This window comes from Prunus avium, chromosome 6, assembly GCF_965620075.1.
Source record: "Prunus avium chromosome 6, drPruAviu1.hap1.1, whole genome shotgun sequence".
NCBI classification, from domain to species: Eukaryota; Viridiplantae; Streptophyta; class Magnoliopsida; order Rosales; family Rosaceae; genus Prunus; species Prunus avium.
This window is the reverse complement of record NC_142289.1, coordinates 14,148,101-14,162,006: the sequence shown is the minus strand read 5'-3', so window position 1 is coordinate 14,162,006 and position 13,906 is coordinate 14,148,101. Positions and strand designations below refer to the sequence as shown.

The following is a 13,906-nucleotide window of genomic DNA, read 5'->3' as shown; positions in this document are numbered from 1 at the left end:
TTTTATTATATATTATTTGTAATAAAAATGGGTGGTAATTTAAGAGAGCGCGGAGGTCCAAGCCCAAGCCACCGATTCGAGCCCAGGATTTTCAGAGGATTACATGCATGTGACAGAGGCTTCACAAGGAAAGAAATCGAGGAGGTTGATAAGAATTCTGAATGTTCCAAAGCAAGAAAGAATCAAGCATATAGAATATCTCCGTCAATGCAATCCCATGGATCTAGGGAGGCCTCGAAAGGAAAGAAATTTTAAAAGATTTGACATTTGGGCATTCAATGGCAAACCCCTTTTTTGAAGTTCTTGTGGTGTCCAAGACTTCTTCAAGTGCTTCTCCATGTCTAATGCTTCTCCAAGAGCTTCCCCACGTCTAGAATGATGTATGACAGCTAGTAAGTGATTTGGGATGAGTTTGGGTGAGTTGTGATGGTTGAGAAAGAGGAAATTCGTAGGGAAATGGAAGGGAGGTTTTCTGGAGCTGTTTTGGTGATTTTGGGGCAATTTAGAGTATTGGGTTGATTGTTGGAGTGTTTGAGGTTGTGGGAATGTATGAGGATGATTTCTGGATGTGTTGATGGAATGATGGAAGTGTGGAGGATGGCTGAAGTCAATTTTGTAGCTTGAAGACTTCTCTATTTATAGGGCTAAGAGGGAGGAACATCATGATGAAATCCAACACCACCATTCCTCCTTTAATACAATCCATAACTCCCACTTTATCTTGTCTATGTTAGTGTGGTTGGAATCAATCTCATCTCATACTTCTTTTGCTGCACCTCAAGCTTTCTTCACATGGGTGTTCAAAGGTGTTCAATTGTGGCTGCCTTTTACTGCCAACCCATGTGGGTTTTCTTTGGGTTGTTGGAAATAAAAGATTCTTCTGAACTAGGCTTAGTGTAGGAAGGCTTGAGGTTTTCAATATGTATCAAATTGGGCTCAAATTTGGATATGTCATAATAGACACCCATTGGAACAACTTGTATGAAGAATGCATTCCCATATGAGCAGTACAAGTGTACGTTTTGGGCCTTGCAAGTTGACTGCCGAAAATAGACTGGAATGTATGGTGTGCATTTTGATGGGCCCACGGATTGGGATTGACTTCATCAATTGATACGTTTTAGCAGTCCATCTTGCAGTTCAGAATCTCTTCTTTCCAACCACATATAAATTGGGCCAATAAAAGTTGGGAGGAGGAAGATAAGGCCGAAACAAATTGCTAACTCAGTCTGCTCGTTTTTGCACCATTTTGCATCTTTTCCTATCCAAAGCCACCATTACTACCTAAGGCCCAATGAATTGAATGATAAACAGAAAAGGGATGAAAAACACAAGTTTAACTCAATAACATAACCAAATCATAAGCTAGAGGGGTACAAACTGATATACAATTATGAACTAATAAGCTATGTTTAAAAGTATGGCTGGAGAAGGAGGCCAGGCTGCGCTGGAGGCTGCAGCCTAGATTTGGAGTCCAGTTTGGGAGCAGCCAGGATTTGAACAGCCGGGATTTAAGCAGTTAGGAGCTGCGGGATTTTAGGCGGCTGGAGTCTTTGGAGTTCTTGCAAAAAGACGGCTGGGCTAGAGTTTATTTAGGTTGAAACCTCATTGTCTTATTTTATGTATATATTCACGTGAATAGTGGCTGCCCTTGCAAAAAGCAATGTTGGTTTCCAGCAGTTGCCATGGCAAAGGGCAAACACTATTCATTTTTATGTTTTTTTCACAAATTTGTTTACCTAAACAATTAATTTGGATAATATTTTCGGATAAGATTTTTGGTGTGGGAAGTGAAAAATATGACTAAGTATTTATTTTTAAAAAAATCTGAATTTTTTTGTATTTTTTTAGATTTTTTTTAAATTTTTTTTTGTTGCTGACGTCAGCCCGCCCAAGTTTTGGACCTGGGGCTGGACTTGCCCTTTGGCCAGCCTGTCTTCGTGGCCCCCACATGCAGCTCGGGCTAGCCTGCACTGCTGGAACCTGTTTTTCGCCCAAAACCCCCCCAGCTCGAGTCCAGCCTTAGCTGCTGGACTTGCTCTAAGCACACGCCCTCTATGTGCACAAGGCCCCTCTTACCCGAAAAAGAAAAAAGAAAAAGAAAAGAACAAGCCCCAGTGACATTTTGTTGGCATTTTATATTTTTAAGTTATTATAAGTTCAATTTACTTTTGCTTTCTATTTACTTTTCGAACTGTCTTAATTTCTATATTGGCAGTTGTTTTGTCATTTTCTTATTCTCTAGAGAGATTTACAACCAGAGCCTCTAAATATAACAAAGAAGATGCATGAAAGAGCAAATATCAACACAATCAAATTATACGCAATTCCCACACAAAGTCTACAATTCTTTTTTTCCCCTTCAAATATGAAAAGAAATGCAGACAAAAAAAGTTTGCACCATGGCCATCCCCTAATAAGGGATAAACCAATTGATAGGAGGATTAATAATAATTTCATAAAAAAGGAGATTAATTGAGAATTTATTGAGTTCAAAATCATCCAAGATTTTTGCCTGTGGAAGTCTGGGAATAATATATCTTTTGTTTTACCTTATACACTATAAATTATTAGCCCGCTGCCTAATCTCAGAAAACGGTTCACCAAGTAAAAAAAGAAACAAGGAATATCAGAACATTGAAAATCTGCAACATATCACCGTTAATGAAACACAAAAGTAGAATTAGTGTATCTAAAGGCGTATACAGAAAAATTGTGAGTTTAACAAGCCACAGTGTTCAATTATATGACAAAGTTTCATATCAATTTCCTAATAAGCAAAAACATGTTCTGATCAATCTTAAACTTAGTACAACTGGTTGGATCGCCTTTCAGCATCATCTGAAGCCCACCAAATGAAGCATATACCTCCCTGAAGCCAATTAGAAAACCCAGTAAATTAGATAACCACAAAGCCACTAAATTCAGATTAACAGAAATGGATTTCTTTCACTCGGACAATTTAAATTCGAGATATTATAAGACGAAAGCAATATAAAAGAGACCAAATGGATCTCAACCCTTTTATGATTTCTACAACATAAGTTCTAGTTGCATTCACAAGCAATCCCTAAATAATTGCCAGACATCACTGTACCTCAATACGCTAATTCAACATGGAAGTAATGATCACTCTGTGAATAATTTGCAAGAAATATATAGTTTGAGCAGTAGTCACTTACACTTTGACACCTTCTTTTGAATACTCTGATTTTCCTTTTGCTGTTGACATTTTATACAGCAATCCATGCATTATATAATCAAACTTGTCTGCAAGAGATTTCTGCTCAACCTGCCAAAAGGTAATCATCTTCAGTAAATGGGCAATTATTCAGAAAGCACAACATACAGGCACTAGTCCATAGAAAATGTTGAAATACAAACTACAACAGAATGTTATTCTTAATTTTCATCACTGTTCAATTACACAATCCACACCATCATGATTATCAGCACCGAGTGATCATGGGATATTGGCCAAGCAAGGAAGATGCTAATCTTAGACATGAATCTGTGGATGGAATTTTCTCCCATTTAAAATTGACATAATTTTGATACGCCCGCTCTCTAAGTTCACCTCATAAGTATAGTACAGTACCTGTCCCTGTTTTCCAGCAACAGGTGCTCCGCTCCAGTTAAGTGTGGGAGACAGCACCATCAAGAATTTATCCTTCTCATGCATCGGATATATCTCCGTATTCACATCTAGGATCAGCGACACACCATGCTTCTCACTTTGTGCTACAATTCGGGAAACTAAAGACGCACATTTGTGAAAATTTAAACAAAAGCACCCAAAAAGCATTAGAGTATTTTCCAGAAAAATTCAAAAGTTTTATCGATCATGCCTAAGCTAATAGAATGTAAAAGGTCTTTTATAACTATATGGGGTCGGTGACAATGAACTCCTCTACACAATTTATCAAATCAAAGCAACGTCTCAAAACCCGAAAGAAACCATTAAAAACAGTCTAGAAGAAATTTCTCCATATTTTTAAATTGCAAAATTCAATGTAGCATAAATCAAATAAACCTCAACCCTACACAACTTCAAAGAAAAAAAAAAGAAAACAATATCCACAGACCACCAGCGAGAGGACAACTGTTTTCTCCATTGTTTGCATATCATGACCATAATTAATCTAAAAAGGAGTTGATGGAAAAGCTTGAAAGGCAGATAGTTGCATCTGGTGAAGCTTGAAAAACAAAAAGACTATATTTAGGACAAGGAAAATTTGCTTCACTTTTTTTTTTTTGGTAACAATTTGCTTCACTTCTTATCAGTACAAACTGTAATCTCCTGTCCCTTTTTTTTTTTTTTTTTTTTCGGTTACGAGAATCATAAGTCCCTTCAATACAATCATAAGAGGGCAACAAGAATTCAGACAAACCTTTATCAAATTTTTTGCCATCTGGATCCACTTTCTCAATGGTGAAAATATCATCAAAGAGGAAATCAACCATTCTTACAGAAAGTTTGTCCTCAACAGCAAAGCTATACCTACATAATAGAGAAAGAAAAAGAAAACATATAAATAAGAAAAAGTCTCATAAACAGAAAGGAACTACAGGATTTAAAATCAAATAATTATTAAAAGAAACTCTCAATAAGATTATGAACAAAGTCTAGGGTTTAGGGTTTAGATAATGACACATTTCCTTAGAAAAAAAATTATATTTCGTTTTTTTATTTTATTTTGGTTTTTCTAGGATTTCTACTTTTCTGCTGTAGTTTTGTTAAGCCATGGATGAGACTGAGAGAGCTTCATAAACAGTGAAAACGAGAAGGAGAAGAAGCAGAAGCAGGGACTTACTGTGGAGTTGGCTTGGGAGCTGGGCTCTTCCTTGGTCAGACAGAGAATAAAACCTTTTTATTTTGAAAGTCTAGGGCTTATTATTATATGCGCGGCCCAAGCTAATAACCCAAAACGATTCGTTTTAGCCCTCCAAAGCGAGCCCTCTTTTCCGTCGCTCACCGACTCACTCCGTCATTTCATCAAACACCTCCTCCGCCCTTTCGCGCCTCACTCTCTCTCTCTCTCTCACACAAAGCCATGTTTCGAAGGTACTGGAAATCCTCAGGAATCTCTCTATCAAATTACTTTCAGCGACGCCAATGCCTCTATTGACACTCTGTTTCTTCTTTGTTCCACAGATCAATTTTGCAAATTTCGTGTCGTCGTGGACTTAGGAAGATTCCGAGGTCGATTTCAACTCAGGCATGTAAATTTCCACTTGATTTAGAGCTAGTTAGTGTATGAATTTGGTGATGCTTTTGTTGATAATAACACATAGGGACTTCAAATTTGCAGCACGTTTCGAGATTTCTGAGAAGGGAATTCTCCGCCGCAGCGTCCAAAACTGCGCCGCAGCAACCTGGTGGTGCAGGCAGTTTGCCGCCGCCGCCGCCGCCGGAGAACGGCGGTTCGAGTGCCAAAGTTTTCCTTGGAAGTGCTGTTGTTGGTGCTGGGCTTGTGGGAGCTTACAAAACTGGGTATCTAGACTCAATTTTCGGTGCAAAAGAGAAGATTGATTCGCATAAGGAAGCTGGAATTGGTGTGGAGGAAAAACTTGTGGAAGAAGAAAAGCACGATGAAGAAAAAGCTGGCAATGTTGAGGAGAAGATTGAAACTCATTCAGATGTTGCTCATGTTGAGGGTTTGAGTGGAAGAGATGGTGAAGAACATTCTCAGGTGGATGATAATAAATCTGAGAGTGACATAACAAGTGAGAAAGGTTTGCCTGAGTTTTCCCAAAATGCAAATCTTGGGTTATCATCTGAAGGGAATGTAGATGTGAAGAGCACAGAGGAAAAAACTAGTGTGGAGATAAATGAGGAGGTACAAACATCGCCAATAGTTTCGCAGACTAATGCAGATCAGCAGCAAGAAAATGAGGTGAAAACATTGCCGCATCAACAGGATATCACAGAAGACAAGGCAGAGGTAGTTCTCATTTAGGTTCCTTTTAACAAGCTGAATACTTGTGGATACACTTGTGAATGCTAGAATTTTAGGCTGCACTTATCAATGAAACTTGATACATCACAATAATTATGTTAACATTGTCATTTAGACTTTAACATCAAAGGGGAGCTTATTTTGAATGGTATTTATATGAAGTTGCTTTTGGTGGAACTTTGTTACAGGTTGCATTAGGTAATAATGAAGAACCATCAGGTTCTCTCCTCAAGACATATAATCTGAGCGATGAGGCTGATAAAAGCATCACAACCAACTCTAACAATGAAAACGATCAAGTTTCTAAAGAAAAAGAGGTAGTAATCAGCATTTATTTTATTTTACTTTTTTTCTCTTCTATGCATAGTGCTGTTGCAATGCCAAAAGAGAATGTCCAATGGAACTCACTAAATTCTGGTTCTCTGAATAACAGGCTCTCGTTGATGCAATTGAAGGGTTGAATGATGCTTACATATCCAAGGATGGAAAGCTAGTTCTTGACTTCTTACAAGCCATTCATGCTGCTGAAAAAAGGCAAGCTGAGTTAGACGCTCGTGTTTTTTCTGAAGAAAAGAGAACGTTAAAGGTTTCTAATATTACTTACAAGAATTTATTATTCCCTTGCTTTAAAATGGTCGACTAAAGTGTTGTTGAGAGCTCTGTACTATTCATGAATTTGACCACCTACCTCATCACAGGAGAAGTATGAAAAGAAACTAAAGGATGCTGGGGTCAGGGAACTCATGCTTGCAGAAAAGGCAGCAATGCTAGACAAGGTTAAAGAGCTCTCTTATATATCTTCTCTTTGTTTTATTTTCAAAGACTATCTTCTTGTTAGAGAGAGGGAGAGGGAGGGGGGTGGATTTTTGCAATCATGTCAGAAGTCTAAACCTGAATTGGGTTTTGAATAAATCTTTGGTTCTATTATTGAAGAACTTTGTGAGTTTAGAAAATAGCGTCACTTCTCTGCATGAAGGTCTATATGAGGACACAGATTGTGTTGGAAATTGGAAGACACTAGTAATGTAATGCATGAGGAGTGGAGATAGATAACCTGCATGTGCACAAAGTCTCATGAGATTCTTCCCCACCCTCAGATCCAGTTTGTTTTGACTATTCAGGACCTACAAATAGTTTCTATTTACTTCAGATGTAGCTGTTGTTCTTACATTTTTTTTCTTTTTGGGTTTTTCAGGAATTAAAGAGAGAAAGAGCAAAAGCAGCTGCTGCACTCAAGTCACTTCAAGAAAAGCTTGAAGAGGAATTTAAGACAGAACTTGAGCAGAAGGTGCATAATTACTTTGGTGCTGTCAGTTTCTTTTTAAATTTTTTTGGCTTAATTGTCGATGCGCCCCCTGTGCTTTATCGAAAATCCCATTTTGCCCCCTACATTTCAAACTGGGTCAATATGCCCCCTGTGCTTTAATTTTGCGTCCCCCGTTACCTCATTCCATCAATTTGATTAGTAAAACCGTTAACTTGCTGACATGGCATTGCTAATTTAGTATTTTAGCTATTAAAAAATTTCAAAATCTAAATTAAATATAAAAACTAGTTTTAAGACATTTTAATAATAAATGAGATTAGACAGATTTAAAAAAAAAAGAGAGGCCCCAGCACCACCACACCTCCCACCGCCCTACTCTCGCCCCCACCCGGCCTGCACTCCGCCATGGTTCAAATATGATCTCCCCACCCAGGTGATATACCCACAACAAAACATTGATAACACTCCCTCCAATCCACCTAGCCACCTTCACCCCCCAGCCATACTCACCCCTAGCCGCCACCCCAAATTCACGCCCAACCTCAATAATCCAATCTGCCCCAAGCCTTAGCCACCCCAACAGAGTACCCAAACACCAAAACCCCAAGCCACAGCTTCTCTTTTCTTTTCCAACCAGGTTTGATTTCATGCGTGTCCTTTTCCCATATTCTCTGTGCAGTCATGAAGAACTTTATTTTGATTTTCAATAGTTTTTTACCACGGCGGAGGAGAAACCAGAGTGGCGAGATGGGGAGGGAATGGTGGCCATGGGTTGGGGCCGGTAGTTGGCCATGGGGAAGGGTTGGGTTATGGTGGGAGGTGTGGTGGTGTGGTAGTGGGGCTATTCGGGTGCTGGGTTTTTTTTTAAAATTTTTATCTTTCTAATCTTATTATTATTAAAATGTTTTTAAATTGTTTTTTAAATTTAATTTAGATTTTGAAATTTTGTAATAGCTAAAATTACTAAAATACCTATGCCACATCAGCAAGTTAACGATTTTACTAACCAAATTGACGGAATGGGGGAACGGGGAACGAGGGACACGGAAAGAAAGCACAGGGGGCATATTGACCCAGTTTGAAATGTAGGGGGTAAAGTGGGATTTTTGGTGAAGCACAAGGGACACATCGATGATTAAGCCTTTTTTCTTTCTTTATGGTGCATCAGCAGATGATGACTGGTAAATTGAAGTTGATAATTTTAAGTAAATGCAGGAAAATGAAGAAGAAATGAAGTTAAAAAAGGTTGAGGAATTAGCAAAAGCAGAACTGGCAGCAGCCATTGCAAGTGAGAAGACAACCCAGATTGAGAAAATGGCAGAAGCAAATCTTCACGTAAGATGACTGCTCAAATCACCTAAGAATGGATGAACACACCAAAATGTGGATTTATGGTCCTAATTTGCTGTTGATTTATATTTGAACTGTCTGGAAAAAAAAGGGTTTTAGTGAAAATGCTAATATTTTGAGGGGATTATTTAAAACCAGAAAAATAGAGGTGGGGATGCTTCATAGTGTTGCCTATAACAGTTGCTTAATAGAATATTGCTCAGAAAATGAACTCACTTCACCCATATGTGATGTAAATTCCCACTTCATTCAAGCAGTCAAATACAATCAGTCGTAGTTATGTTAGTGGCTACTTGAACTTTGTAGTTTAGGAAAGGAACAAAACAATAAGGAGGAGGGTGATAGATGCTGGGATACAAATTTTTTATTTTTTTTATTTTTTTGTAGATCCATTTTGCCCATGTTCAACATGAAGGAAATGTAACTCCAGTTTGCAGGCCACATTAAATGGTGTAAACTGCTCTAAATATATAAATGTGCTTGTAGTTTTGCTTGCTTTTTCTAGATTATAAGCCTCTGTATGTCAAAAAGTGAATTAACTGTATATCTGTATATCAAAGTTTAGTAATGAAGTCATACTTAATGGTCCACATATGACCTGTTCAGAGGGTTAATTCATGTAAACTTCAATTGTATACAGCTTTGTGATAATTACTGATGAATCTTGCTTAAATAGTTCTATGTTGGGTGGTGCATGGTACGTTTGTCTGTATTAATGTCTCTAATAATGACTAATTGGTCCATTACGAAATCTGATGTTTAAGTTCTTTTTATAGATAAATGCCTTGTGTGTGGCATTCTATGCAAGATCTGAAGAAGCTCGTCAGACTCACTCTGCTCACAAGCTTGCTTTGGTGAATATTATTATTCTTTTCGTTGACTTCCAACTTTTTATTTAGAAGATAACTTAATGTGTTAATACCCTCATCAGTGATTTTCTAAGCCTGTAAGTTACTTCTTAACAATGATATGTTTTGTTGTTCTTTGCAGGGAGCACTTGCACTAGAAGATGCACTTTCAAAAGGATTACCAATCCAGACAGAAATAGAGGCTTTGCACACTTATCTTGAAGGCATTGATAAAGATTCAATTTTAGATTTGGTCCTGTCATCTCTTCCTGAGGAAACACGAAGGAATGGCACAGATACCTTACTGCAATTGAATCAGAAGGTTAGTTATTTTCTTACTTCATTAAATATTTGCTAATGGACTCACCCTTCGTATGCCGTCAACTATTAACATCCTTCTGTAACCTTTTACTTTTACGATTGAACTTTGCTTTGGTCCACTCTAATTAATGGCCAAGACATCGACCTTACTGCTTTATATAGTTGACGGGAGGAATAATATTCCTCCTAGATAGTTTGAATGCCCAACGTTGACCTGCTAGTAATTCATGCATGTCTAAGTTTTTTGACATAAAGTTGTTAAAATTGTGCTCAAGAGTTGCCTCAGAAGTCATACATAGAGCAACAGGTTATTTATACGTAACATATTCTATGTTACTACTGCATGAAAGATGTCTGATTAGATTTTTGGGTTGAATTGTTCTGTATATAAGCATTCAGAACTGTTGATGAGATTCTGTCTACTCATTTGTTCATTTATTAGCAAGGGTGGCAATTGCCCCATTTGTCATTTTAAAGACATGACTATAGAACTTAATTGGGGCTGATATTCTTAAATAGTTATTGTTGACTAGGATCTCTTTAGTATTTTGCCTTAAATTGTTTTATCATGCTGACTGAAATGCACCGCTTCATATGCTCGGAATTTGGAAACCTTTTTACTCCTTTTCCCTTTGTCCTGGACAAATTGAAGCCTTGTTTCTAATTTCCCTCTCTCTATCTCGTGCGTACTTTTTGGTTGTAAAAACGTGTAAGATTAAATTTAATATGCTTCATTAAGGACGTATTGACTAACATTTCAAGTATTCTCAAATGTTTGTTTGATCACTGGTCTTCTATTTGGTTGGGATATTCAAAAATTTGGCTTAGCGACTTCCTTAATAAATGCATAAAGGATACAGGTTCAGTGCGAGCCATTTTGTGAGTTAATGATTATCCATACAAAAAATATATGAGATATTAATTCAACTTGCTGCAGATACAAGAATTATGGAAATCCTTAGTATGAAATGAGAATAGTTGAGTGCTTCAAGTTCTGAATTGTTAATTCTTGAAATCCTAGTAAGTGGGGTAATACTTAGTGCTGTACTAACTTCATTCTTCTTGCAGTTTGATGCCTTGAAAGGGACAGTACGGCACCTCAGCTTAATCCCTCTTGGTGGTGGCGGCATTTTGGCACATTCCTTGGCACATATAGCATCCTGGTTGAAGGTAAGTAGATAAGCGGCCTGGGTTTTCCATTCTAAATCACTAGTATAAATTAACTTATTCGAATGTTCATTGTACTTGTTTTTGGGATTTTGTTTAGGTAAAGGAAGTTGACCAATCTGGGGATGGAATTGAATCCATCATCAACAAGGTGGAGTCCTGCCTTGCTGACGGGAAAATAGCCGAAGCAGCAGAGGCACTTGAAGAAGGCGTGAAAGGCACCCAAGCAACAGAAGTAGTGCGTGAATGGGTGAAGCGTGCTAGGAATAGGGCTATCACAGACCAAGCTCTTACACTTCTCCAATCGTATGCTACTTCTATCAGTGTCACATAAAGTCCACTTCTTGAGTACGCATACTGAGGCTGCATATTTGATATACATCAAGGTTCTTTGGTCTAGTGTTGTAGCTCCCGATAATTGCCTGGTTCTGATGTAAACAAACAAATCATAATGTGTTACCGACAGTATGATTGAAAATGTCACTTATTTTTTTGGGGAGGAGGGGGGGTTAATTTCATGGGAAGTTTTCTGAGCAATTGTATTTTTCGTCTTGAGCTTGAGAAGATTATCTGTTACCCCCTTGCGCGGCATTTTGTTTCAAATGCTGCAAAAGAATTTTGCATGCTATAATGGCATTATAGGCTGTAGCACTGCTTCAGAACACAGTTACTAAATTGGCCACCATGATATAACACATGGACTATTTTTGCATTTTAAGCCTTATTGTTACCATTATTATTTTAAGTCAGGCATGTGCATGACACATTACTTTTAATACATATTTCGACAAAGGTCTAGCCTAATGGAAAAGGGCATTGACTTACAGATTAGGGGTATCAAGTTCGAACTTCAATGGCACTCTGGTAGTGTGAGAGAAACTTCCAACCCTTGTAGTTTAAAATATCGTTTGTATTATATAAAAAAAAAAAAGATATATTTTTTAACGGAATTGGTGTCAGGTGACACAATGATTTTCTTTTTGGTGAAAAATTGAAGCTCGTGTATGGATTAATGTGACATTCAGGTTTACCCATTAGAGGAATAGATTCATTACTCAAGACAACGACAAGCCTTCATGCCACAAGATAAAAAAAACATGCACATTGCACTTCTCACCCAAGCTTCGCCTCAACACTCTTCCTTCTCTAAGTCGAGAAAAACTTGTATATCACAGGGATAACAATGTTTTCCTATCCGTAACCAATCACGCTCAGCCACGAGTAATAAGGATTCCACATGACGGAGCATTATTAGATGGGGATAGTAAAACATTGTTATGCCCATGACATGCGAGTGTTTCTCCTCTGAGCCTCCCTTCAAGATTTACTTTTCTATTTATCCCATCAATAAATCGACCAGCACTAAACCGTTTGTTAGGTAAACTGAATGTGGTCGGCATCAAATCAGAATTTCCTCCACCAATTTGGTCAATTCGATGGGTGATTCCAGTCTCTCAATTCAATTATCTAAACTAAGTCCACTCCTAATTTGTACGGTACTACCAAGCCTCCTGACAATTGAAAGATCTTTTGGCCATAGTTTTTTTTTTAAAAAAAAAAAATTCAAACTTTTGGACATAGTTGTGTGTTATTGTAATGGCGATTTTAGAGGTACTATTGACATTTAATTTTCTCATAACTTTTATATTTAATTTCTTACCAAGTAAGAAATTTTGAGTTCTTTTTTCGGTCGAAAATTTTGTGTTCTTAAAATGATTTTTGTCCTAGGATGGTTATTCTCTCAGCGGTTCAAGACTGGATTAAAGCTTTGACTATCACTACTAAAGCCACTGTGAAAACACAGGTTTTTCTTGCTTGGAGCCCTCCTGTTCATGGTACCATCAAGCTCAATGTGGATGGCTCTCGACAGGCTGCTTCTGGATGTATTGGTGCTGGAGGGGTCCTTCGAAATTCACTTGGAGAGTGGAATGGTGGTTTTGCTATTAATTTAGGGATAGGCCAGGTGCTGGAGGCTGAACTTTGGGGTCTTCTCTTTGGTTTGAAGCTTGCTGCTGATAGTAGAATGTCTAAACTCATTATTGAGATGGATTCTGCTATTGCAGTTCAACTAATCCAACAACACAATCTTCTCCTCCTTCATCCTCTTGCTACTTTGGTGTCCAGTTGCGTGGGGATCCTAAATAAGTTTGAGAGCTATGAGATTTACCATATTTACAGGGAGAAGAACACTGTTGCGGACAGATTGGCTAGTTGGAGTCATAACCTGGATTTGGATTTGTATCTGCTTCATGAGGCTCCTGATTGGCTTGGCTCTGTGTTGGTGGATGACCTACTGGGGTTGTCTAAACCTCGTATGATTTGTGTTGTTTAGTTTCTTTGGCTGTTGGGGGTTCTTACCCCTCCCTTGTTCACCAAAAAAAATGATATTATTTTTCTACAACTTTTTTTTTTTAATAAACATTTGTCAAAATTCAAGAAACACGGGTTATTTGCAGCAATGGTCCCTCAACTATGCCCATATTTATAGTTTGGTCACTCAATTCAATTATTAGTTGCAGAGGTCACTCAATTGGGTGTTGTGTTGCACCGTTAATCCCTACCGTCAAGTCTCTCTAACGGTAGGGACTAATGGTGCAACACAACACCTAATTGAGTGACCTCTGTAACTATTTGTTGGAGTTGAGTGACCAAAATGTAACTCCGAGTATAGTTAAGGGATCATTGTTACAAATAATCCTAACTGAAAAGTCACATTTGCCCATCAATAATCTAAGATATGCTTGTCACGTCATCATTTTAAACAAAAAAAGTCACAAACTTGACGGAAGGACTAATGGTGCAACAAAACACCTACTTGAGTGACCTTTGCAACTAATAATTGAATTGAGTGACCAAACTGTAAATACGGGTATAGTTAAGGGACCATTGCTGCGAATAACCCCAAGAAACACGCATGTGCCTGAAATTATTAATTAATAAATAAACTTAGCGCAAATGTCACATTCCTAACTTACCTGCAGCATTACACATGA

At 37.9% G+C, this 13,906-nt stretch overlaps 2 protein-coding genes across 2 annotated transcripts; one reads left to right on the top strand and one right to left on the bottom strand.

The window, feature by feature from the left end:
- Positions 1-2,661: 2,661 nt before the first annotated feature.
- On the bottom strand, positions 2,662-4,897 carry LOC110745272 (DNA-directed RNA polymerases II and V subunit 8A-like). Its single transcript, XM_088255138.1, has 5 exons — positions 4,815-4,897; positions 4,392-4,501; positions 3,599-3,756; positions 3,183-3,292; positions 2,662-2,872 (listed from the first exon to the last, which is right to left on the bottom strand). The coding sequence occupies exons 2-5, from the start codon at positions 4,462-4,464 to the stop codon at positions 2,758-2,760; spliced, it is 456 nt and encodes a 151-aa protein (XP_088111264.1). The 5' UTR covers positions 4,465-4,501; positions 4,815-4,897; the 3' UTR covers positions 2,662-2,757.
- A 10-nt stretch (positions 4,898-4,907) lies between these two features.
- LOC110744661 (MICOS complex subunit) lies at positions 4,908-11,631 on the top strand. The gene is made up of 12 exons (XM_088255137.1): positions 4,908-5,065; positions 5,156-5,219; positions 5,313-5,945; positions 6,149-6,277; positions 6,394-6,546; positions 6,659-6,736; positions 7,156-7,248; positions 8,443-8,562; positions 9,354-9,431; positions 9,568-9,747; positions 10,815-10,916; positions 11,014-11,631. Exons 1-12 carry the CDS (start codon positions 5,055-5,057, stop codon positions 11,245-11,247), a joined length of 1,875 nt encoding a protein of 624 aa, XP_088111263.1. The 5' UTR covers positions 4,908-5,054; the 3' UTR covers positions 11,248-11,631.
- The last annotated feature ends 2,275 nt before the right edge of the window (positions 11,632-13,906 follow it).